The sequence below is a fragment of the Coccinella septempunctata genome, chromosome 2 (genome assembly GCF_907165205.1).
Source record: "Coccinella septempunctata chromosome 2, icCocSept1.1, whole genome shotgun sequence".
Taxonomy (NCBI): Eukaryota; Metazoa; Arthropoda; class Insecta; order Coleoptera; family Coccinellidae; genus Coccinella; species Coccinella septempunctata.
The window spans coordinates 49,791,639-49,815,197 of NC_058190.1; the positions used below are offsets into that span (position 1 = coordinate 49,791,639).

The following is a 23,559-nucleotide window of genomic DNA, read 5'->3' on the forward strand; positions in this document are numbered from 1 at the left end:
CGGTGGACATGTTTTTTCTTTTAATTTATTGCGTAACTCTGGTTTACTTTTTTGACTTCAAACTTCACACCGACACTTATTAGAAGAATCAAATCATTTTAGATAAGCGCAATAATCAACCATATAAAACATCGCTTCCCAAAGCCATTCTCATTCCACTCTCATCAACGAAGATGATTAATGTCTTAATCCCAGATAAAATCTCGCTACACTCATGGTCGTGGACGTTTCGTTAATTCGAAAAATCCACCAGAAATCGTAATCCAACAAGTGGCACACCACGTGTAGGTAGCAATACAGGCCCGACAATAAATCAATACGACTTTCTGGTACCTCTGGCAATTCATCTGCATGTTTGATGAAGTGGAACAATTCCGACGTCACACACAGTATTCACAGTACGTTTTACCGCCATTCTCGATCGCCTATCTTCCGCTTCAATCTGCCCTGTAATATCCTTCCAACTGGTATTTTTTTTCGCTCACCTGACAGTTATCGCGTGGGCTTGACTCGAGGAACCAAGTGTACACGCCGAAGATCTATTAATCATTCGTTAGAACAATTAGTAACAGTGTATGCGATAAATTAATTGGTACGATAGATGAATTCCAGCCAAGCACAGTTTTATTGAGGAAAGAAATTGGAAAAAATTCGTGGGTGAATTACAAAATCATGATATAATAAACTTCGGGCAATAAATGGACTGTCCTGCAATTTGAACAGTGAAATTGGTCATAAATAATTTATTTTCTTGTGTTACTTACTGTGTCCACGCATGCAATGTTTAATTTCTGAAGGTGGGATGTGAAACTTACCTGAAAAAAAAAATCGAATTAATTGATTATTGTGAAGAGAGTTTAATATCTGAAATTTAAAATTATAAAAGTTTTGACGGCATGCGGACAGGAATTGAATTCTGAAAAAAGTACCACACAGAGCAGGATCCGAACCTACGACCCCCTGATTACCGGTCAAGTACTCTTCCAACTGAGCTACCCAGGCAGGTTCGAATCCTGCTCTGGGTGGTACTTTTTTCAGAATTCAATTCCTGTCTGCATTCCGTCAAAACTTCACATAATATTAATTGATTATCCTCGAAAAATAGTAGGGATACTGAATTTTAGCAGAATTACTTGAGAATCAGTATAATGGAATTCTGTTCTATGAGTGAAATCTTTTGAGTGATATAATTCTTGCAACGTACAGACCATAATATGGACCATTTCTTCTAGAATCGATTACAAATAAATGGATAACATCAAGACTACGAAAGAAACTGAAGATGATGGAATTTTTGAGTCGATTGAAATCACAATTATCAACTAAGCAGCAAATGTGAGATTGCTAAAAAATTGCCAAAGTTTGTCTAGCTATAACTAGGTTGCATTTTCACCCAAAGAAGCAAAGCATTATCTTTAGTTTGCATGTCACTTGGGCGGGGTAATTTTTGTTCAATTTCATCTTACTATAAAGGGCGTGAATATGGAGAAGTAGCATTTTTCAAATTCAGCCTGCTTTTCAATGAACTTTCTAAGCTGTGGAAGCTATTGCAAGGGCAGTACACTGTATATCTGTACCTGACGAAAAAAAGCGTTCAACATCCTACTGAAAAAGACGATCTTAATTATTCAACATTAATATTCAATACACAGGGTGATCCAAAACCGTGATACATACGCATTGAACATAATTTCCTCTCAGGAAAACCTTCCTAAGATCACCCCAACTTTGTTTTCAACGGCAACATACTGCAATACCATAAATTCACGGATTACACTTCGAAATCAACCTGCCCATATGAATTGGTTCACAAAAGAAACCTGCTGAATTGGTTACACCTGCCGACGACAGCTGTTTGAAATTTGTGGGTCGAGAACAACAGGTAGGTAAAGCATCCGACCGAAAAAAACTGTACCATGTCGAGAACTTTTTCAGATGAGATTCTTCGAGAGGGGTAACACATCATTTAACCCATTCTTGAGTGTCAGCTCACTAAGTTTTTTTTCATTAGGTAGTAAAGTGATCTGAGTATTAAATGGGGTTGAATACCTACTAAAAGCATAAACCTAACATTGTTTCGAAGCTGTCTTGACTAGTGTAAACTTCCCCTAAAATCAAAGGTCCTGTATTTCTGCAGATGAAAAGTCCTGAAGAAGGACCCCGAAAAAGCATTGGACACTATATGACGTATCGTATCACCGACAGCTCTAATATTTTTTTAATCACCTCCGATATCTCCAGCATCACCCATAAAATCTTGAACAAATAGAATATGGGGAAACAGCTAGCCCATGAACTAGCCCATTAAGCTGCCTCGTACGAGAGAGTGTGGGAATGTTTTGATTTATGAACCATAAAGCGACGTTTCAAGGATAACTGTAGCTTGTTAAGTCGGATAAGTGCGATCTAGTCAGATCGCAAAAGGAGCTCAATGAATGCTACCTTCCGATTCAAACATTGTTTCAAGAAGCAGCAACGTCTGTCTAATGAAAGGCATTAACCGGAGAGGAAATTCAACAATGGATTTGTTAAATGTTAGCTCTTACGTCGAGTTATGCTGTCTATTTTATGTGAGATTCCTTTTTAATTGATTATATTCGTTGGAGACTTTATTGAGGTGCACGATGAGAAATATTTAACGGAATGATGATCATTAGGGGGCTTTTAGGGTTAGAGTAACGGTTTGGGAGCAATAAATATTACTTTTTCTTAATTACTGCGAAGAGAAATTCATTTCTATGTAGGAACAAAGGTATTGTTTCTTTGAAAATGAAGGCAAGCGATTGTGTTTAATGTCTCAGCCTAGATTCATGGATCATTTCAAGGCAGGAAGGTTGTAAATGAAAAAAGGAAGCTCTCAAGCTTGATGCTTTTCGAAAAGAACTGCATAAACCATTTCGTCTTTCTCTTGAATCAAAAAGAGTCAATAAGCAGTTTGAAGACTTTTACTGTTAAGAAACTGGGGGATTTTTAGTGATATCATTCGCTTCCCAAAACATTTCTTGGGCACCAGTATATTAAATACTCAAGCACTCAGATATTTCCTTAAAAAGATCAAACATCAAATGAATAAGTTATATTTTTGCTTGAACTTCTCGCCCAATGGTTCAATCCAGCAGACCCGTGCGGATATCTGATCAATGAGATCTAAATAAGAACAGTGTACGTACTCTGTCCTGACGTGAGACAATAACTATGTAGGTACTTGAACGTAAAACTCAATAGCTCAATTTTTCACGGCACTCTCACCGTATAATCAATATCGGCCAAGATTTACTGGCACCAGTGACTCGGCGCAACACTCTGTGTTCGCTCCGAGCATATATTTACGAAACCAATTGTTGCTTAAGCTCCCATAAATATAGACATGTAGATGGGAATTACCTATTTACGCTCAACTTCTACTTCGGTCTATGACGATGATCCGAACAATAGTTATCGGGAGTATTTGAAATTAGTTACGCCGTTGAAGTATGCTGAAATTGTGGCATTCGTCTACTGTTTTACAGGACTCCGTTGCCTTGGCTATATTTTAAGTCTTACTAGGTATACGTTTCTGATTCTCTTCATTTCATACCGGCCTATTATTTCGCTGAATATCATGAAAATATAAGGTGAGTGCCGACAGAACTACACTGTTATCTATACCATTATAAAAATGTTACGAAGGTCTTTCTTCAGATAGCAGATGAAAAAAAATGATTGTAGGTTTCGTCTCCAACTTTGAGAATTATTAGTCGATTTCTTCACACCTCTTGCAACGATTTCTGAAAAGGGTGACTCAATAACAAATTAGAACAATAAATATCAATTCACAACACATTTCATCTTTTCTAACCGACAATAATTCAAAATACGACCCTCAACACGCGTTCACGCCGGAGCTACAGGTGCTCATTAAACCCTAATTGAAATATTCATAAATTTTTAAACTAGGCGTTGATGAGAGATCGAGAGGAGATAGCGCAATTTATAAAGTCATAGGTATTCACGAGATTTCCATCTGTGGCGAGGCCTGAATGCTGGCTGATATTCATCTCGAGTTCAGCGTCGTTATTGCACTCCGCAACAACTCTTCGGAATGGTCAAAGAACTGGACTGGGAAGTGAGATATTTCTGCGATGATGGGAAATGATATGTCATGTTAGGTTTTCGGAATTCCTATGCGACTGTCTGGTCCGAGAACGCTGATGATATATGAACGAAAAGCGCGTATCTTGCGTTTCGCATCGGAATGAATCAGTTGAAATAGGTATAATAGTTGGGTAGCCCAAAAGGGATTCACTCGAGGGTGTCAGATTAATATGAGGGGAGATAACTTGGACCCTATAGAGTACCTATACCAAAAATTAGACCTGCATATAGGGGGAATTATTGTCACAGGACAGTGTGTCAGAACAGTAAAAAAAAACAATCATTGTGCACACTCGAGCGCGGTGGCTTTTCTTCTTATTTCGAAGCTAATAATTCAAGAATGACGGAAAAAATATAATCTGATAGTTTCAGCAAGCCGAAACAGTAAAAATTCGCCATAAAGGCAACAAAAATCCGTTTTTTCGAATTATCTTTTCTCCTGGAATTCAAATTGTTTCCGCATTCATTAAAAAAGTTGTAGAGCATTACATTTTCTACAAATTTTGTCCCAAGCAATTTTTTCTACGTTTGAACGTTTTTGAGATATATGGCGATGAATGTACATTAGACTGGGTTTCTTCATTGACCTTGGCCTTTCGCATGTGTGGCTAAGCTCCTCGCCCTTATCGCCCTCTAACCCGAAAACGGTAAAATTGCTTGAGATGAAAGTTGTATAGAATTTTATTATCTACAACTTTCATAATGAATGCAGAAACGATTAGAGGTACAGGAAGGGAGATATTTAAAAAAATTGACTGGTTATCATCTTCAAACTGGCAGATTAAGAAAACTTCCCCTGATTAGTGTCAGATTAATGGATCCACATTGCTGCAACACCGACATTAACGATCTGTATGATTTGACACGCTCGAGTATGTAAAACTAACCATTTTTTTACCAAATCCTCTAAAAATGCTCGAAAAAAATCGAGTAAATCCTGATTTAGAATCATCGGCTCCTCAACTATATCAGAGTTGAAACGTTATAGAAAAAACTGTTTATTCCACATAAAGCATTTTTCCCAAAATTTTTTTACTTAAAACAAGCCAAAACAAAATTGAAACAAAAATGCAAGATACTTGGTTAAAATGAACGGAAATATGAAAAAAAATTGAAATATGCAGCATTTTTTCAAATCCACAACAAAAACGTAATTCTTAGATAATATTCAAGGGAAACTAATGAATATTCCGAATAGGCACTTTTTGCCGGAAAAATTATTGAAATTTGGAATCATTAGGATCTCTCTTTTGTTCAAATAAAGAAGATTTGACGACAGGGGGAGATTGACGTCGATAGAGAGGAACCTCTATCCGCTTGGTTAAACATCCCACACGAGGGAAATAACACTAAATTCAAAGTGAAATGCCCGCAGAGTCAACGTAAGACACTAAGAGACTCCCTCAGCTTTGAGGGGGGCCAATAAACTTACACGTCAGGGTCCTGTAGCTCCAAGGAATTATTTCCGGGAGAATTGCTGGACGCCCTTGGTGGTGGCGGCGACCGAATCCTGCCCTCGGTCCTTCCATCCGCATTAACTAAATCCTCGAAGAACTGCCGTCCGTTGGGCGCACTAAGATCGGCGGTTCGGTTCACACCGTTTCCGCACACTTCACCGAACCTCTTACCGTTTTCGTTTTTTTTGCCGTACAGCTGCCGGTAGTATTTCTCCTGATCGCCGTACATCCAGCATACCTTCCACCACTGCTTGCACATCAGGACGTTCGCGGAGGCACTCACGTTTTCGCGTTTGGTCGCCGGATTCGACATCGTGCTGGTCGGCGCGTTCTTCATGTTTCTCGAGGTGTTTCTCTTATTCCCTTGATGATAACTGGCGTTTAAATCTGTAAAAGATGCTGGTTGCAGAAGGAGTACATCGAAATCGATGCACCGTTCGTCGAAAATGAAGCCATATCATCGAAATTCACCGACGCCATGTTTATGCGTGTTTCTTCACGATATTCAGTACAGTATATTATAAAAGACGATAAAAAACATTAAAAATAGAAATACACCGAATTGGAGCAATGTAATACAAACAGTTTTGCAAAAGAACGATGCTATGTAGAAGGAATTAATGGGAAAAAGAATACACTACCCATACTTCAAAGTTAAATGGTACACAGATGGTTCAAACAATACGATAGGTGCTGGGTGCAGGTGCTGACATATACGGGACAAGCACCATGTGTACATTATCTTTAGGTTCCTGGAAAGAATCTATCAAGAATGTGACATAGTGATCCATTCTGATAGTAAAGCAGCTATGTTATCGACTCAAAGCTGACATGGGAGTGAAGAAGGAAACTTAATGAAATATGCGAGAACAACAAGGTCTCTTCAGTCTGGGTTAATGGTGACTCTAAAGTCAAAGGAAACGTGGAAGCCAACACACTAGCCTGAAAAGGAGAACGAAAGCCATTTACTAGCACAGAACCTTTCTGTGATCTAGGAAGATATATAAGATTCTATAAGAAAGAGTCTCTGGAGAAGGGAGAAACCCAAAGAGTAACACTTTGGAGGAATCTTCTAGGAATGGATCATATCAAAAAGTTCCTTCGAGATTTTGGAACTGTAAGATCCAAGAAGTATTTGGATCTAAGGAAGAAGTAAGTCACGCTTCCTCACAGGACAATGTCGCCTAAGGAAGCATATGATTGGAATAAGCTTATCTGAGGAGTGTAGATTCTGTGGGAAAGAGGAGAAAACTCCTGTCCACATGGTTACAGAATGTCTCGCCATTGCAAGCCTGCGCTAGGAATGTCTTGGACGAAAAAATTATATGAGGAATGAGGACTCAGCCTCTTTGAAGCTCTCTCAGATACTGGAGTTCAATAGGGGAAAGAGATATTTTCTTCTGGACTGCTGAGGTGATTAATACATCTTTTTTAAATCGTCGACGTTTTCATCCTTTTTAGGATTGTATTATTCTCCCTAGCAGCCCTGAAGCCAATATCCCTTTCCCCTATTGAACAGCAAGGACGAGATTAGTTACATACTGAAGTTAACTGGAACTCTGGAGCTATAGATGGCGAGCTGTAGATGTCACAGTTATGAGAGCAGCTCTGATGGGGCTGCCACCTTAAGGTTGCAGTGAAATGTCATCCCCTTACCAAACTACAAACTACTACTACAAATGTTTTGCATTTGAAACATAATCGCAAGTGGCAACACCGCATTTTGAGAATGTGAGCCATACTCTGGTTCAACGGGAACATCCAATGTTCCATCCACATCAAAAAACCCCTCTACCACTTATAACTTGTAAACCGAACCATAAGCTCGAAAGATAAATGACAATGTGCTCATTATACAACGTTTCAACTTCCTAGAATATAGGAGAATCATACTATCCACTTCTAGTATGGTCATAAATGCCCACATCTAACCCGTGTTCCATGGGCAAACCCGAAGTTATGGACGTCCTTTCACCCCATTACCGCGATCGTATCGTAGGTGTTAAGCGTTTATTGAAGAAACCCATTGCAAATCACTTTTTTAACGAATCCTAAACCATAAGTGTGGAATCCGATATCCGTTCATGAGTCGTGACTGGTTATTGAAATGCACACTGAGGCTCAAGGTCGTCACGGTATCTAAGAATGCATTACAGCACGGATCTTTCGAACTTTGGTATTATGGCTCGTTCAATTGTTGTTGGCGGAAATTCGATATTGGTCTCTTTGCTCTGGTTTTGGGTTCGCGTGGAACGTAATCGCTTTTGGATCTAATTGGACGGAAGCTGAAGGTGTTATATGATATAGGGTTTATTGATGTTGGTCATGTTACAGTAGGATCTCTCTTGTTAGTGAGGTCGATGTAGCTGTATTGTCTGAGGATCGACTAGACTGCGGATAGGTTACATAATTCCAGAAATGCGAGATGGATGTGTAGCGTGGTGGACAACATTTATACACTGTATCGAATGACATGGGTTTAAGTTCCTTATTGTCATGACAATGAAGATATATAAGACAGTCTTCTCATGTTGATAGATACAACTTCTTTACTGAATACTGTGATACTTTCGGAATTTGCAGCAGGTTTCAGTTTTCTACTTTGATTGGAGGAAAAGTGCACTCTTATCGTGTCGATAATCCAACAGACAAATCATTTGGCTCCCATCTTACCTGAAAGTGCAGGCATTCGAAAATTCCCCGAGAGTCCTCCATAAGTATTGTTTCAAACCTTCTATCGAACCGTAGCCTACAATTTCACGAACTTTTATTTGATTTCTTATTATGAGCACTTTCGAACACTACGGCAGACTGTTAACCACGCAGTTAGAATGGTAGGAATGCAAGAGGAAGCCGGTGGATGCAGCGTTTAACGTGCATCTCTTATTGATTAAATCCTCGGCAGCTAAGTGTTTTACGATTACGCGTATCTAATGTACCGTTAATGGAAAAATCTGCATGTGCTGTACCTTTGTAATATGGACGATACTACACGGTTTCTTCGATTTATTGCTGATTGAAACCGTAGAATGATGGCCGTTAGTTAACGATCCTTTAGAAATGAGCCTGCGAACGTACAATTCTTCTGAATTGTGACTCTGGTCGCTGTAGAGAGCGTAATTGGAAATATCCGAGAGCATGTGCGAATCTAACGCAATTTACTCTGATGTGACTCAATATTCTGCTGAACAGTTGTCGAAGCTGTGATCAGAGAAGAAAACTAAGAACTTATTTTGAGAATAATTCTTCTTTTCATTCTTTGTTTCCTAATAGACAACAAAACACACTGATGGCAGCATATATTTGCCATCTCGTTTATTACATAGTCGTGCGACTGTGGTCGCGCGCTCTTACTAGTATCCCACCAGTCGTACGACTGGAGTCGCGTGATTGTGAGCTCTTCGAGACCTAAAATGAGAGTCTCTTAAGCTTATGTCCAGTATGATTCACCAAGATGATCTTTGCCTGCATTGTGGTACCCACAGCAACAAAAAATAACCACCAACATACCTCGCCACATTGCGCAAAACAAATTTGCCAACATTCACAGTCCTTCCTGTTGTTACTGCGTAGCAGATCGAGTCCTGCGGGCGACCCAGCATCCTTTTTTCTCTGCCATCGCTAATTAATTACGATGTTACGGTTAGCTTAAGCTACGTTTAGTGCACGGTACGACCGAAACGGTAATGATTTCGTTACGTTGAAACGGCTTTCTGGAAGTTTATTCCATCGGGACTAGTTAATTGAAATTTCATGCGGTGGAAGTCGCTTGGAAAGAAGAGTTGACCGTAATGGACGAGTAGACACTCCATCTCAAGGTTATTATTTCTGCATTACTTCGGGTTTCGCTGCTTCTAACTATGGATTTTAGCCTGCAGATCCGTTTTACACCTTACTCATCGGAGATTTAATAATTCCGTACGCGTACGCTGTGATTAAGGACGAGGTTGGTTTCTTATCAGAGATTTAATGCATATTGAATTACGAGTTCGTTCTGTTCACCTTGAACTTCAGTTCATCCAGGAACTATCACTGTCAACTGACTCCAGAGAAAGATCTGTATCTCGAAACCTTCAGATCTTTCTCTGGAATTACCTCAAGTACTTTTCTATTTTTTCAAAAATTTGAGTGGCTCGAAACGACAACCGTAAGGTTTTGAATGAAAAATTAAATGTTTTCATCAAGAGCATATCAGTCCAATTTGTCTCGCGAGCTAATAAACAATTTCCTACAATAATAACATTTGTAGATGTAGTTCATCTCTCGAGTCATTCTTCCATATCAGCCTCGCATCAGATATTTATACGCTTTGTTGAGCTTGAAATGACGGAAATTCAAGCGTAATTCTCAGGTAAGATTTTATCACGTCAATTTGAACGGTTGGCTTATGCTTTATCCGTATCATGTAGAATTTTTCGGAACCGTGGGAATGCGAGATGGATAAGCGGTTTTACCCTAGTTCTGAACCCATTTCACCTCAAAACTTTTAATAGATTCGACAGACACGTTAGAATTGAAATTTCCGAATTCTGTGGGTATCTAGATGCTGCTAAGATTTCAAATTCAAGGACGACTTCCTCTGATCATTAATCAATTGCCACAAATAGGGCAATGACTCTAGATTCTTTTAACGAGAAGGGTGGCTGATTATTTTGAAACTTTCCGAGTGTTTTCTATTTTTTTTTTTGGTACAAAAGTGAGAATATTTTGTCAGCAATACCTCATGCTTTCCCTCACTATTCATTGTACAACCGAGAAACTGCGGATCCAAAAACGTCCGGAGTTGCAAGATTTCACACATGCACCTATTTCGAAAGCATTTTGTATATTATCGATTAATCTTCTGAAACCTTCTTCGATTTATCTCCTTTATTTCAGCTTTGACAACAATGGAATTCCTTTCAAAATATTGCATCCTTTACTGTTCAAGATTCTCAGGAGTTTCCACGCCACATTTATAAATTCAAGATCAAGAAATGTTTTCCTTTGAGAAAATAGACCTGGCTTGTCGTTCACAGTACAGGTGTACTGTTCTACGTGTGCCACCCTGTATGAGGCGTTTAGCCATTACCAACGGGCTGGACCAGAACCGACACATCCAATATTAATTAAAGCAAACAGGAAATTAACCAGCCATTACCAGCGCACGACGTAGAACTGCACAACAATTTGTCCAACCCGGAACTTCAGCCAGTTGCAGCGCGGATAAAAATCTGGATCTATTACGTCTAAAATACTATTGGCAATGCCTCCCGAGCGAGCTCTTTAACGATTACTCCTCATGCTCGTATTTCGTACCATGGACATGATCCGGAGACGAAGGTCGGCCAGGAACACCTGCCCATCTATCATTTCCTAATATGGTCGAGACAGAGATTATAATGGGTTTTAAGTGATTAAAAGCATAGAGGCTAGAGATCTGATGAACTTGGGAATGGAATGGGATCTGATTCATCGCAACTCCATTAAAGTTGCGCATTCACTCCTTTATAAACAGTGGTTTCGTGCGTGTATTTCATTGGTTGAAGTTTATACGACCTAATATCCATATTTGTGGTCGATCTTCGAAGGAGGAGGTTACGTGCAGATTCTCAATCAGTCTGCTGATGAGATAATATCTCAGAACTCCCCTTTCATTACCATTCCACATATTTTGCCTCTACGATAACTCTCGGGATGACTGTGTTCAGTTTCTCATCTTGGGGCACCTTTTCAACGTCCGTCCTCAATATATGCCTAGCAATTGACAGTTGTGAAGTGGGAAACTTTCATGGGAAGAAGCTTTGGTTAAAGTAATAATAGGCCCCCACTAGAATTATTTGAGCGAAATAGTCAGGTCTAAGTGACAGAAAACAACTGTAAGATATCTAGCGAGTTTTTCTGATAGGTTTCTGAAGCCTTGGCATAGTAAAGGTCAGATCCTAACGTTGTCCATAGGAATACCTATAGAACATTGAGATATCGCTTGGTAATATTCTTGCTTATAACGTGTAGCAGTGCCAGAAGAGGTATTACTGCAGTATCTCAAGGTCTCTGATAAGTGCTGATGCCATATCATGTCTCATGATGATCATGAGGAGGTAGTTCGTGGCATGAATACAGATCATTTGATATGAAGAGTGTTCGGGCAAGATCTGAACCTAGGGACACACCAGAATTTAATCTGTGGAAATTAGAAGGGAGGCTTTTGATATCAATCTGTATACATCAGACGGAAAGGAAGTTTGACATCCACTTGCGAGGTTCAGGAGGCTTATTCAATAACATAAACAAGGGTAGGCAAAGGTTCAAACGCCATCTGATTTCTTTTTGCGTTCATTTGCAGTCTACTTAAGAGCAGCAGACAGATTCCGATACATATAAGGTTAGAACAAGAATAATTATGGTTTAATTCAAAATACAGAGAGAGTTTTGATCACTCAAAGTTAAGAAGGACCACTTTTTGTTACGATTGTTATGGTTACTATCAAATCAATCTGTCGCAGTAGTTTCAAGGCGTGTTTGAAAAGCAACACTACCTCTATAAAGATGGTAAACAGCCAATTATCTGAGATTTTTCTAATCTTCAGCATCGAAAAGGTATCTTAATTCCATCGCCGGTTTGAATCTGAGCAGTCAGCATAGCGAGAGACTACAACGTAAAGGGTAACGAGTTAACTGCATTTTCATATGGATGATGTAGTGCATATGAATGGCTGATTTTTCCGCAAAAGTGAACAACCTTGAAGCCCGTTTTTATTCGGAAATTGCGCTTTCAACGGCCTGCAATAAAACTGCGATATAGAGGCATAATGGTTGCTCATAGGGGGGGATTTCACATTCATAACTTTCAGTCGTGGATGGCTATAAGCTGTTTAATGGTTATGATATATTGTTAAAGGACACCACACTCGATAGAACAGGAATGTTTCATCGGGCAGGTGTGAGTGATCTTGAAGAGTACAAATTCGAGATTTCTGATCACAGGAAACCTTTATTCGTATTGATTTCGAATGGAGACAGAGGCATTTTTTCCAATAGAGGGACCAAGAATACAATTATCAAATACACGATAACTTCATGTAAACCCCCCTTTATTCGTTTTACAGCCATCAACACCGCAAATTCGACAATAACACTAAATTCTCCGATATTCATACGGCCGAGCTATGCATAAACGAGTTTTATTTAGCGCCAAACGCCATAAACCAATGCAACAACCGGTGGAATGTTCTAGTTTACAGTACCCCTATATACATGTTGCGTACGCTATAAATAGATTTTTTTCGATCATATCTCTTCACGCGTACCATGGACCAAGGGTTTGTATATGGCGTTCAATCCTGAATTGAACTGTTTGCAATTGTAAATTATTGAAATGGTCTCGATTCAATTCGTATGAAAATTCCGTTTGAAATATGGAGTTGAGGGTTTTTTTGAACTGATTGCGAGGGTCGTCGATATTTCATCGTGACAGCAGTACAAAAAACGATAGGGAAAACTTCCAAAATGTGGAATTTGATCCTGAGAACTGTTACGCATCGACTGAAATGAAGAGACATTTTTGAGGTTAGACTATGAACTAGACTGAACAGGGCAGTTCCTAGGGTATTGTATATATAGGGTATAAAATGACCCTGGTCGATATGGCTAAATGAATAATTTTTTGTACGGAATAATTTCGGTGGTGGAGCGCGGGTAAAACAGAAGGAGAAAACAAAATTATTCAAAATCCGAAATTTTTTATTTTTCGAACTATATCGACCCGGGCCATTTTTCTCTTTAATTCGGGGTCGTAGATAACGAATATGCAATTAGATTTTTCCTAGTATTAGTATTGTAGGAAATACATCATTTTTAGTGGAAAATTTCGAAAAAATTGTCCAATTTTGAAGAACTACAGCAGGCAGAAAAAAATCCCTGGACATATGCTGATTTTTTGTTGATAGAACGATCCTTTGCTAATAGAAAAATGCAACTTTCAATCAGCTACCGCAAGCAGTTTAGATTTGATGATTTTTTCCGCGAAGGTCCAAGATTTCGAATTTTCCATCGACCATAACTTGAAAACTAGTCCTTTCAGCAAAATTCTGTTTGCATATTCGTATTCTACGCCCTCGATTTGGTAAATACTCAAATTTTGGTGGAAATCGGAGAGATCGAAAATTTTTCAAATTTTTTATGGAAAAACTGCGATTTTTGTGAAAAATATTTTTGGTCTCCGATTTCCACCAAATTTATACTGTCGACTGATTCGAGGGCCCAGGTAACGAATATGCAATGAGATATTTTTTAAAAAATTTATTTTTCAAGTTACGGTCGATGAAAAATTGGAAAATTTGGACCTTCCGCGAATGCCCAAAATTTCGGATTTTCCATCGACCATACCATCAAAACTAAACCTTTCAGCAAAATTCTGTTTGCATATTCGTGATCTACGCCCTCGATATAGTGAACACTCTAATTTTTGTGGAAATCGGAGAGATCAAAAATTTTTCAAATTTTTTCCATACATATGCATGGAAAAATTGCGATTTTTTTGAAAAATATTTTTGGTCTCTGATCGGAACCAAATTTATACTGTCGACTAATTCGAGGGCGTAGATAACGAATATGCAAACGGATATTTTTAAAAAAATTTATTTTTCAAGTTATGGTCGATGAAAAATTGGAATATTTGGACCTTCGCGGAAAAAATCATAAAATCTAAACTGATCAAGGTAGATGAATGAAAATTAGAATTTTACATTTGCAAAAGATTCATCTATCACCAAAAAAATCAGCATATGTCTAGTTCTCTTTTTCTGGCTGCTACAACTTCTCAAAGTTGAACAATTTTTTCGAAAATTTTCACTAAAAGTGTGTTATTTCCAAAAATTCTGGTCCTACAAAAAATCAAATTGTATATTCGTGATCTACGATCTCGAATTAGTCAATGAAATGACCCGGGTCGATACATTTTGTACTCTTTAACGAAACGGAACCGCGCGGCTGCCGCCCGCATGCGGAGCACGCGCAGCACCCACGCTAGGGACGGCCCTGAGGCTAAAACAAGACTATATTTTTGTGTTTCCGATAATAGACTATCTGGAGTTTTCCAGAATCAGTAGAAAAATAAATTCTGTAGAAGGGAAAAATTGCACCAGCCTTTCTAATACAGTTAGCTGCGGTAGTGGAAATATCCACGTGCAATTTTTCAAGCTTATCTCAACTGGTGCAGTTACCCGGGAATCGTGACCGATTTCTTTCAGTGTTATGTCACTCTACTTATTTGCCAGGCGGTGTTCTACCGCTCGGCAATAAATATTCAAATGCACCAGATTGAAGTCAGGCGATAAGGCACTTACAAGAAACAGGGCTGTGTCCAGCTTTGTTCCTGAAGGAATTTCCATTTTTTCAACTGAGGTTTGAAAAGTTAGAGACAATCAAGGATTCGAAGTTTCATAATTTTCGCATTTAGTTACGATTTTTCTTTCAAAATAGTTGCCACGTATTCTGAGGTTCTCTCTGGAAATGAATCTAATGTTGCACTTTTTGCTGCCTCAGAATTTGCAGGATTATCTTTAATTTTGCCTGAGGATCAATATTTTTGATTTGCCTTCGCAATTATGATACGATGAAGCATTAAATACCTGAATTTTTCCGCTCAAAATCGAATAATACTGCTGTCATAAAGCCATGAATTGTTCCAACAATAACCAGGTCTTTTTTTGATTCGAACTTCGCCAAGTCTACAGGGTGAGTCTATGACTAGTACAAATATTTTAACAGTAGATTCTTGAGGTTAAAAGAAACACTTTTTTCCTTTACCATTTTTTCCGAATCGGCTCGGTTTAAAACATACAGGCTGTTGAAAAACCATAAAAAATGTTATTTCTAGTTCTATCTCACAAATGGTTTTATCGAATGAAATGAGTTTTGGAATATAGTTTTCCATTTATTTGATGAATCTTCTTCAAACACAAGATGTGACTCACGTCTTCCAGTTTTCTCATTATGACCATTAAGTACCATAAAAATACCAAAAATTCAAAGAACTGAACTCTTGAAACTAATTTTGACACTATCTAATGAATTTTCTCGTATAATGAGCAGTTTTCGAGCAAAAGATCCACAGATGTGTTGTGTTTTTCCAGGGGTGGTCACAGCCTATTATGAACTCAAAAAGTGTTTCTTTCGAGGTTTCTTTTGACCTCAAGAACCTACCTATATAAGAAATCCAGATATTCTAAACTCAAGATGATGAGTGCACGCGAAGGGTCATCACCAACTAAACTAACTGAAAAAATTCGAGTTGAATCTACATCAGTATCTCGTCGAGATCCAGATCGTCTGTCGAGAATGGTTCTCAGCGAGCAATTATGTAAATAGAGACGAAGCCCGTGAAATTTCAAAAGTACCGAAATGAAATTGTTCCCCGCAGTCCTTCGCCGAGGACAGGAATGATTGAATCGTGAAATCACGAAACATGCAGGTTATGTGTCGGGTCAGATCAAGGTAGATGCGCTCACCATTGTGACACAGGTTCTTATCCATAATATCCTGTTTCGTGATTGATGGTAGATGTCTGGCTTTCGACGGGGAGTTGTAACGTTTTTGACTGGATGATCCGTGCATTCCTTGCATGGGTTTTTATCGTTATTATTCGTTGACAGGTTTCTTCTTTCGAATGGAACAAACTTCAGAATGTAATATCTTCGGTTGTATATATTTATTTGACAAGATTGTTAAAAATCAACATTGCTTACGCTCCCAGCAAAATATGAAATCGCATTTGAAGTTTTCGAAGTGTTGGGTCAAAAATTAACATATATGCTGCACCATCTAAGGCTGAGGACATTGTATTAAATGATGTCGTTTGATATAAAAAGTGTGGAATAGTTTTGAAATTCCATGAGAACGACAAGTTATATGATTCAAGGGTCAATTCCATTCCAGGGTGCCTTTCAAAATTTTCACTAAAAATGCAAAAATAGATTTTCTCGAAAATTGTCTCTCAGATCCGAAAGTTAGGTAGTATACAGGGTGGGTCTTTGACTTGTACAAATATTGTAACAGTAGATTCTTGAGGTAAAAAAAACACTTTTTTCCTTTACCATTTTTTTCGAATCGGCTCGGTTTAAAAGATACAGGATGTATCTACCATTTCGTACCATAAAACTACCAAAAATTCAAAGAACCCAACTCTTGAAACTAAGTTGGACGCCATCTAATGATTATTCGAGTGATTACCTTGAACGTTTTGTAAAATAAAAGTATTCCTCATATTTTTTTGTACAATACGCTGTTTTCGAGAAATTTGATGCACAAAAATAAAAAAGTATATTTGAAATTTGAAAAATCGGGTATCTACTTTGACTGAATATAACTCTGTCTAAAAGATCCACAGATGAGTAGTGTCACTGATTTAGCTAGTCATTCTGAAGGTAATTTTGTATTTCCAGGGGCGGCACAGCTCACTATGAAAACTTAAAATGGCCTAAAACTCGAAACTCGCTTCTGATCCACAAAAGTGACAGATACTAGGTGTGTGTGTGGTATCGCGTTCTCTCCAAGATGAATACCTTCACAACCAAAAGTAACTTCCCTTCTCTATGGCTATATAAGACCCCCGCAGTGGAGACTAAGACCCATAACCGAAAATATCCAACAATTAAATTATTCCATCATCCTCTCGGTTTTCTTTTATCATTCTCACCTACTGCGAATCATACCAGGTCTCTAAATCAGTCTCGGAATAGAATCGTAATTAAATAATTGAATCTCCACATGGCCTCTATCATATTTCACTGGAGAACAACGAAGCGAGCGATTTTATCGTTTAATTTTTTTTACATCTTCGCAATCTGTGGCTTTCCTCTAAGGTCTCTATAATTGAGTTACATTCAGTAATTATTATTTCGTCGAGTGCATCTTGTGGGAGAATATCCAGCAGAATTTTCGTATTTCAAAAGGATTACTTACGTTAATTCGATGTCATTTTTTTATCAATATTTCTTCTGATGGATGCGATGCCCCATTTTCGTGATTCATTCTCATTAGGTGAAGTCTCGCGTTTGAGATTTACGATATTGGAATTCAAATTAAAGGCTAATATTATTCATAGGGTATCGTCTGATTAGGACGATCAGATCTATGAAAACCGCTGTGTATGATCAAACCCGAAAGAAAACGAATGGGTTGGCTAGACGCAAGATGATACAGCACTTACAGGTCTTTTTTTTAACGTAGCTTGGACGGTTCGTTATTTAATCCAGTTCATTTAGTTTTGAAACAACATTCTCTTCATTCCTATTTACTTTTCGATCTCCTTTATAATCACGATTGGTTTTTCAGAACGAGAAGAGAGTAGTTGAAGAATTAATTGTGAATCGAAATATTCACTGATAATAACATCGCTGAAGGAAAAGATCTAGACTAGTTTCGAGTCTACAGCAAAAAAAAGCCCCCTGAATAATTATAATGGCTAGAAAAGTTTCTTCTACCGAAAATTAAATATGACAGATGGTAAGTCGAGCTCCATATATTCCTTTCTCGATCCTTGCTCGAATATATGGACGAAAAGATCAATATGCATACTCGCCCCATAATGATAACGTTTCCGAGTAAACATGGTCGCTAAATGTCGATATTAATGTAATATCCTGCTCGGAGATGTTTGTCAGGAAGCGAATAATTATAAATCGCTAATACAATCATCGATGCGAGCGATGTAGACCGGATTCCTAAGTTAATCGAACGCCATCCACTACGAGTGGACACTGTGGCGAGGAGGACTTTTTCCAGAAATACCTGGAGAAGGAGTTTGTTCGCAAGAAGGCAGATTGCGAGGATTCTTGCCGAATAGACGCATCTTGTTAGTGAATACTTGTGAAGAACTTCTCGTAGATCAAGTTGAAAAAGACACGAGATTAATGGATTCATAACGAAGAGTAACGAGATGAGATCGGTCGGTTTTTCATAATTGGAGCTCTTATTTTATGGTTTCGGAACGTCATAACAAGATTGATCTATGAAGAAATAAACTGCTCCACATGAATTAAGGATATTGACTTAAATTGCAAAAAAATATAGTTAAAATAAGATTTTTCTATTGAAAATTATCATATTAATATGATTTCAAGTTGCAAATTAATTTTAGCCTGTAGATCTGCAGCGTATACAGGGTGGTTAAGAAAAATCGAGTTAAATAACGAAATTTGATTCCCAGAGAATTCAAGCATTTTAAGACTATTAATACAATGTATGGCCTCCACGGGCATCAATATCAGCTTGACATCTTCTTTGCATACTACACACGAGGTTATTGAACATTTCTTGAGGAATTTGGTTCCATAAACGGGGCAGAAGCTCTCTCAGAGCATTTAAGGATTTTGGGGTAGGTTGATGATTATCTAATCTTCTTTGGAGCATATCCCATGCATATTCTATGCAATTCAAATCAGGTGAGTGCGCAGGTATTGGTAAATGTGGAATACCAAGCTCCACGCGGGCATTCTCAACTATTGCTGCACGGTGCGATCTAGCGTTATCGTCTAGAAATTGAAAAGTTTCACCAATAGCAGCGTGAAAATTTGGCACAACATTGTCAATGACATGCTCCCTATAGTGTAAGGCGGTCATATTCCCAGGACAAATGTGTAGATCTGTGCGCCCGTTGAAACATATCCCGGCCCATAACATAACACTACCCCCTCGGAATGGCTGGACTTCTTGGACATAGCGACGATTACGGAGTATGCGTGGGATTGTCCATACCCTTAGTCTTCGAGAATCCAAAAATCGTCCATATCTGGATTCATCAGTGAAAAGGACACTACGCCATTGATCGTTCCAATTGATATGTTGCCTTGCCCATTCCAGTCTTTGACGCTTATGGTCACGTGTTAATGAAACTCCTCTTAATGGACGTCTAGAACCTAGATTCACCTCTCTCAAACATCGTTTGATGGTTTCGATGGAAACTTGGACCCCATCTGCATTTTGAAGATTATTCCGTAGCAATCTACACGTATAGATGTAGGGTTTCTTCTCGCCGAAACGGTGATGAAACGATCCTGAGCAGGTGTTGTTTTTCGTCGCCCACCAAGCCTTGGTCCAACACGGAACCTATTTCCCTGAACCTATTCCAAAGTCGAGATATCACACTTTGGCTGACTTGGACGGTAGCATTCCGATAGCCCTATGAGCCTCAGCGTTTGTTAATTTACGTCTTGGCATTTTCAGAAAACTCGTTTCAAATCGAAGCCGTTGATAAACTGACTTCATTTCAAAATAAGAACATTCATGAAGCATATGCAAAGAACCAAACTTCAGAAAAATGACGACCAGATTGACGAAATGTCTCATACTGATTTTTATTGGATCGATTCAAGTTGTTATTTAGTTTTAATTGATTTTACAGCGATTTTCTCGAAGAATACATACTTTTGAAAACGATTACGATATCCCTAACTCTTGTTTAGCAGTATAGAAGACGTGTGGCGTAACCGATGAGGGAGAGTTGTGTATTATCTATGGAATACGATTTGGCTGTCATTCGAGATATTCCATCTCTTCGCAGCAGTGTGTGAAACTGCAATCGAACAATTCCTCCAACGGCCCATAGGTTATATCGCGAAATTTACGAACTCTTTGTAATTTCCACGAGGAGATTCGTCCGCACAAAGACGCAGCGTGGTGTTCGAGACGAGAAGAATGGAAATATACAGGTGAAGTGTCCCTATGGCACTATTGGCTGCGTTTTATGTTTCCCAAACACCTGTCGCATGGCGACGATAATAACTTTCCATTCCGAAGCTATTATACTATATATAGGATTGGCTTAGACAAACTCGGATCCTGACTGTTAGTCGCTAATGAACCGACGTTTATTTGCAATTTTTGTTGGTGGAGTGATGAGGTCCGGGCTGGAGGAATGTGTATTTCTAATTTGCAGCTTCTTCCTATCCCGATCGGATAAGACAGAGTAAATCCCAATGAAAAAAAATTTAAATTTCCTGAAATTTTTTCATTTTAAAACATCTAGGCATCGATTGTGATCATTTTGTTGTCTATTTGTTCCTTATTGCATCTAGTTTATCACCTGATGTCGAGACTGCAGGAATTTGTATTAAATTTGATGGTATACAGGGTAGAACTGAAAGTTGCAATTTCCTTTAAATTTCTGAACACCCTGTGGGGCTAATTAGTGACGCAATGATGGCTCTTTAAATGAGTTTTCGAAGCCTGTTCTTCTCTTAACATTTTCCTGTTCAATCTACGTTAATAGCTCCTTCCTGATAGGCATTACGATTTTTCAAAAGGAACTATGCAGTTTCTAACATTAAGACGTTAAGAACAATACCTACTATTCGATCAAGGAAGACGGTTTTCCTGTTGCGCAGCAACGTTATGATAAGTGTTTATGTAATTCATCTCGTCAGTTACAGTTCACTGGAATTCAGCATTGCATTTAGCAAGTGATTTTTTTATTATGCGGTCAGAAGAAACTGCGCAAGTAGTTGCCCATTTGGCCAGAATTGTAAAAAATCATCTCGATGAGATGAACATCCATCAATTAGACTGGCCTCCACGTAGCCCCGATTTAAACCCAATTGAGCATGTGTAGGAGAAGTAATTAAAAATGAAAATTAAAAATGGGTATTCAAAATTTAAAGCGTTTCGTTTCTATTGCACAACTTGACAGCATCGACTGAAATATGCGTTGATATTAAAGGACAACAAATACACTATCTAGATGAGATGGACAAAGAGGGCTTTCTATGAAGTCTGCGACGAACGAGGAAGATCGTGAAATTTTATGGGATTTTTATGGCCGGTTGCTGTTGAGGCTCGCCAGTGAGTACGCGCCTTATGATGGCTGTAAATCAACAGCTGTTGTTTTATAAACAAGCCATTGTTCTTTTTATTTTCTAGTAGGCGCTGTTGCCAAATCGTAAACTAGAAACAAAGCGATTTAAATTTTAAAACCTTATATTTGAAGAATGATTTTGAATAGTTTCCGCGGTGCATTCGAAAAATTCATGAATGAAACTCATAATTTTTCACCTTAAACTTGCATATGCTGTGATAACCCAAATTTAGGAGAATTTCCCATTGCCAATTGTACTGGAAGCTCACCCCTCCGTTTGGAAGCAGTGATATAAGAGCATTGGAGGCAATATGCAATATTAGAATATAAGAATGTGTTTATTTTTCATAATTTCATCTGTATATTCTTAAAGTATTATCGTTAATGTTATAAATTGCATAGTTTCTTTTGGAAAATCATATTCATTTCTTTCAGGAACGAGCCATTGACGTGAATTGAACAGGAAAATTTCAAGAAGAAATCAGGAGTCGAAAACTCATCATTGCGTGACTAATTACTTACACAGGGTGTTCAAAAATTCAGAAGAAATTGCAACTTTCTGTTCTAACCTATATACCATCAAATTCCTGCAGAGTCGACTTTCGGTGATCAACTAGATGAGATACGTTACAAATAGACAACAAAATGATCAAAAACTATGCACACCTTAAAAAGTTGTTTTAAAATTAATTCGGTTCAACATTTTTTGGTATGCTTAGAGTATGCACGAACATCCACAATCATCCTTGGAATTCCAATCGAAGCGAATCGATCATGAATCGATGGACCAATTCCCGAATCCAAACAGCTAAAGATCAATTCGGTTCCTGATAGAGCTCTCGAGGAGGCGTGAACGATCCCATTCGTTCGAAGAATGCCGTATTGACTGATCGTTTTTTCCGGGCATATAGGAAATTTGACACGGCCAACAAATATTAGTTCGACAACTTTTTACCCGGAGAGAACTATCTGAGATATTCGCCTATGGGAAACGCGACGAATAAGAGTTCAGAATGGTCCCTAACTGCCGACTTCTGGAATAGATTTGAATTAATGGCATTGATCAGCGAACCAATCAATGGACGAGATTGTTATCTGAGGCTGATTTATAACTCATCCCATCGTGCTAACGCAGAAAGGAAATTGGATTAATTTCATTCGTCTATTTATTGGTTTAGGTGGTATTACGTGGTATAAGTCCGTTTTTTCGAGTCTAATAATGTAATGTACCGTAATTGTTATAGTGTTGATTGGAGAAAGGAAGGACATAAACGTATCGATTGCGATTCGAATCTATTTCCGTGTTCCTGGAGGAGTTCATTTATTTTGATCTTCCACAGACTATAATAATTGAAGAACACATTGTGTGTTTTATGCGTCAACACGAAGAAATGTTTCTTTTCGATTTTATTTCTTAATTTTCAGTGAGTTTATGTCAATCGAGAGTTGGAAGGGCCCTTGAAGAATTTCTGTATCAAATTTTATTGGGTCATCTCCAGTGGAGAGAGAGTCAATAAAGTCTGGATGATAGACAGAAAATCGATATTATAAAATGAATACTCAAATCTCAAAACAAGATAGATTCAAATAGTATTTCGAGACAATGTGAAATTGTCTCCTAAATGCTATGAAAACTACAATATAAAAATAGTGTAACCTAAGCGGAAATGTTCTTTCGTGTCATTTTCTGATTTTGTCTCGAAAATGGTGTGAAACGATTGATTTGGTAAGTTTGATGAATTCGTGTTCGAATTTAATTCTGTATAGGCGAAAATACAGTAACTTCAATCACTTTTCAGGGTAAGAAAGCCTGTGACTTCACTTCAGCAGAATTCTCCTGATTTTCATATTTTGAGTAAAGTTTTCTTCCATAATTTGATGAATACCTACTGCCTGATGATAATCAAAGCGAAACGAATAGAAAATATTATGATTTTCCTCCTGAAGTTTTGACAGTGAATGATAAATGGAAACTTTGGACGTATTAAAAGTCGCCATGTTAAATTTTCTGGGTTTCTAATCTATCGTGTTCATAACGAATCTACCACAAAAAATGGTAGTTTTCCAACAGCACGTCAACAATAAATTAAGCCCGAGTCATGATATTAATCTGATTTCGCCTTAGCAACACTTCCC

General features: G+C 38.2%; 1 protein-coding gene across 2 annotated transcripts in view; it reads right to left on the reverse strand.

Moving 5' to 3' along the window:
* LOC123307744 (protein espinas-like) overlaps positions 1–23,559 on the reverse strand; it is a 165,620-nt gene that overhangs the window by 56,456 nt on the left and 85,605 nt on the right. Inside the window, exon 2 of one of the 2 annotated variants that reach the window (XM_044890168.1) lies at positions 5,567–5,978. The exons of the other annotated variant lie outside the window; for it this stretch is intronic. Within the exon in view, the coding sequence (XP_044746103.1) occupies positions 5,567–5,928 (362 nt within the window). The 5' untranslated portion in view covers positions 5,929–5,978. The remainder of the gene's footprint in view (positions 1–5,566; positions 5,979–23,559) is intronic. 2 annotated transcript variants of the gene reach the window in all.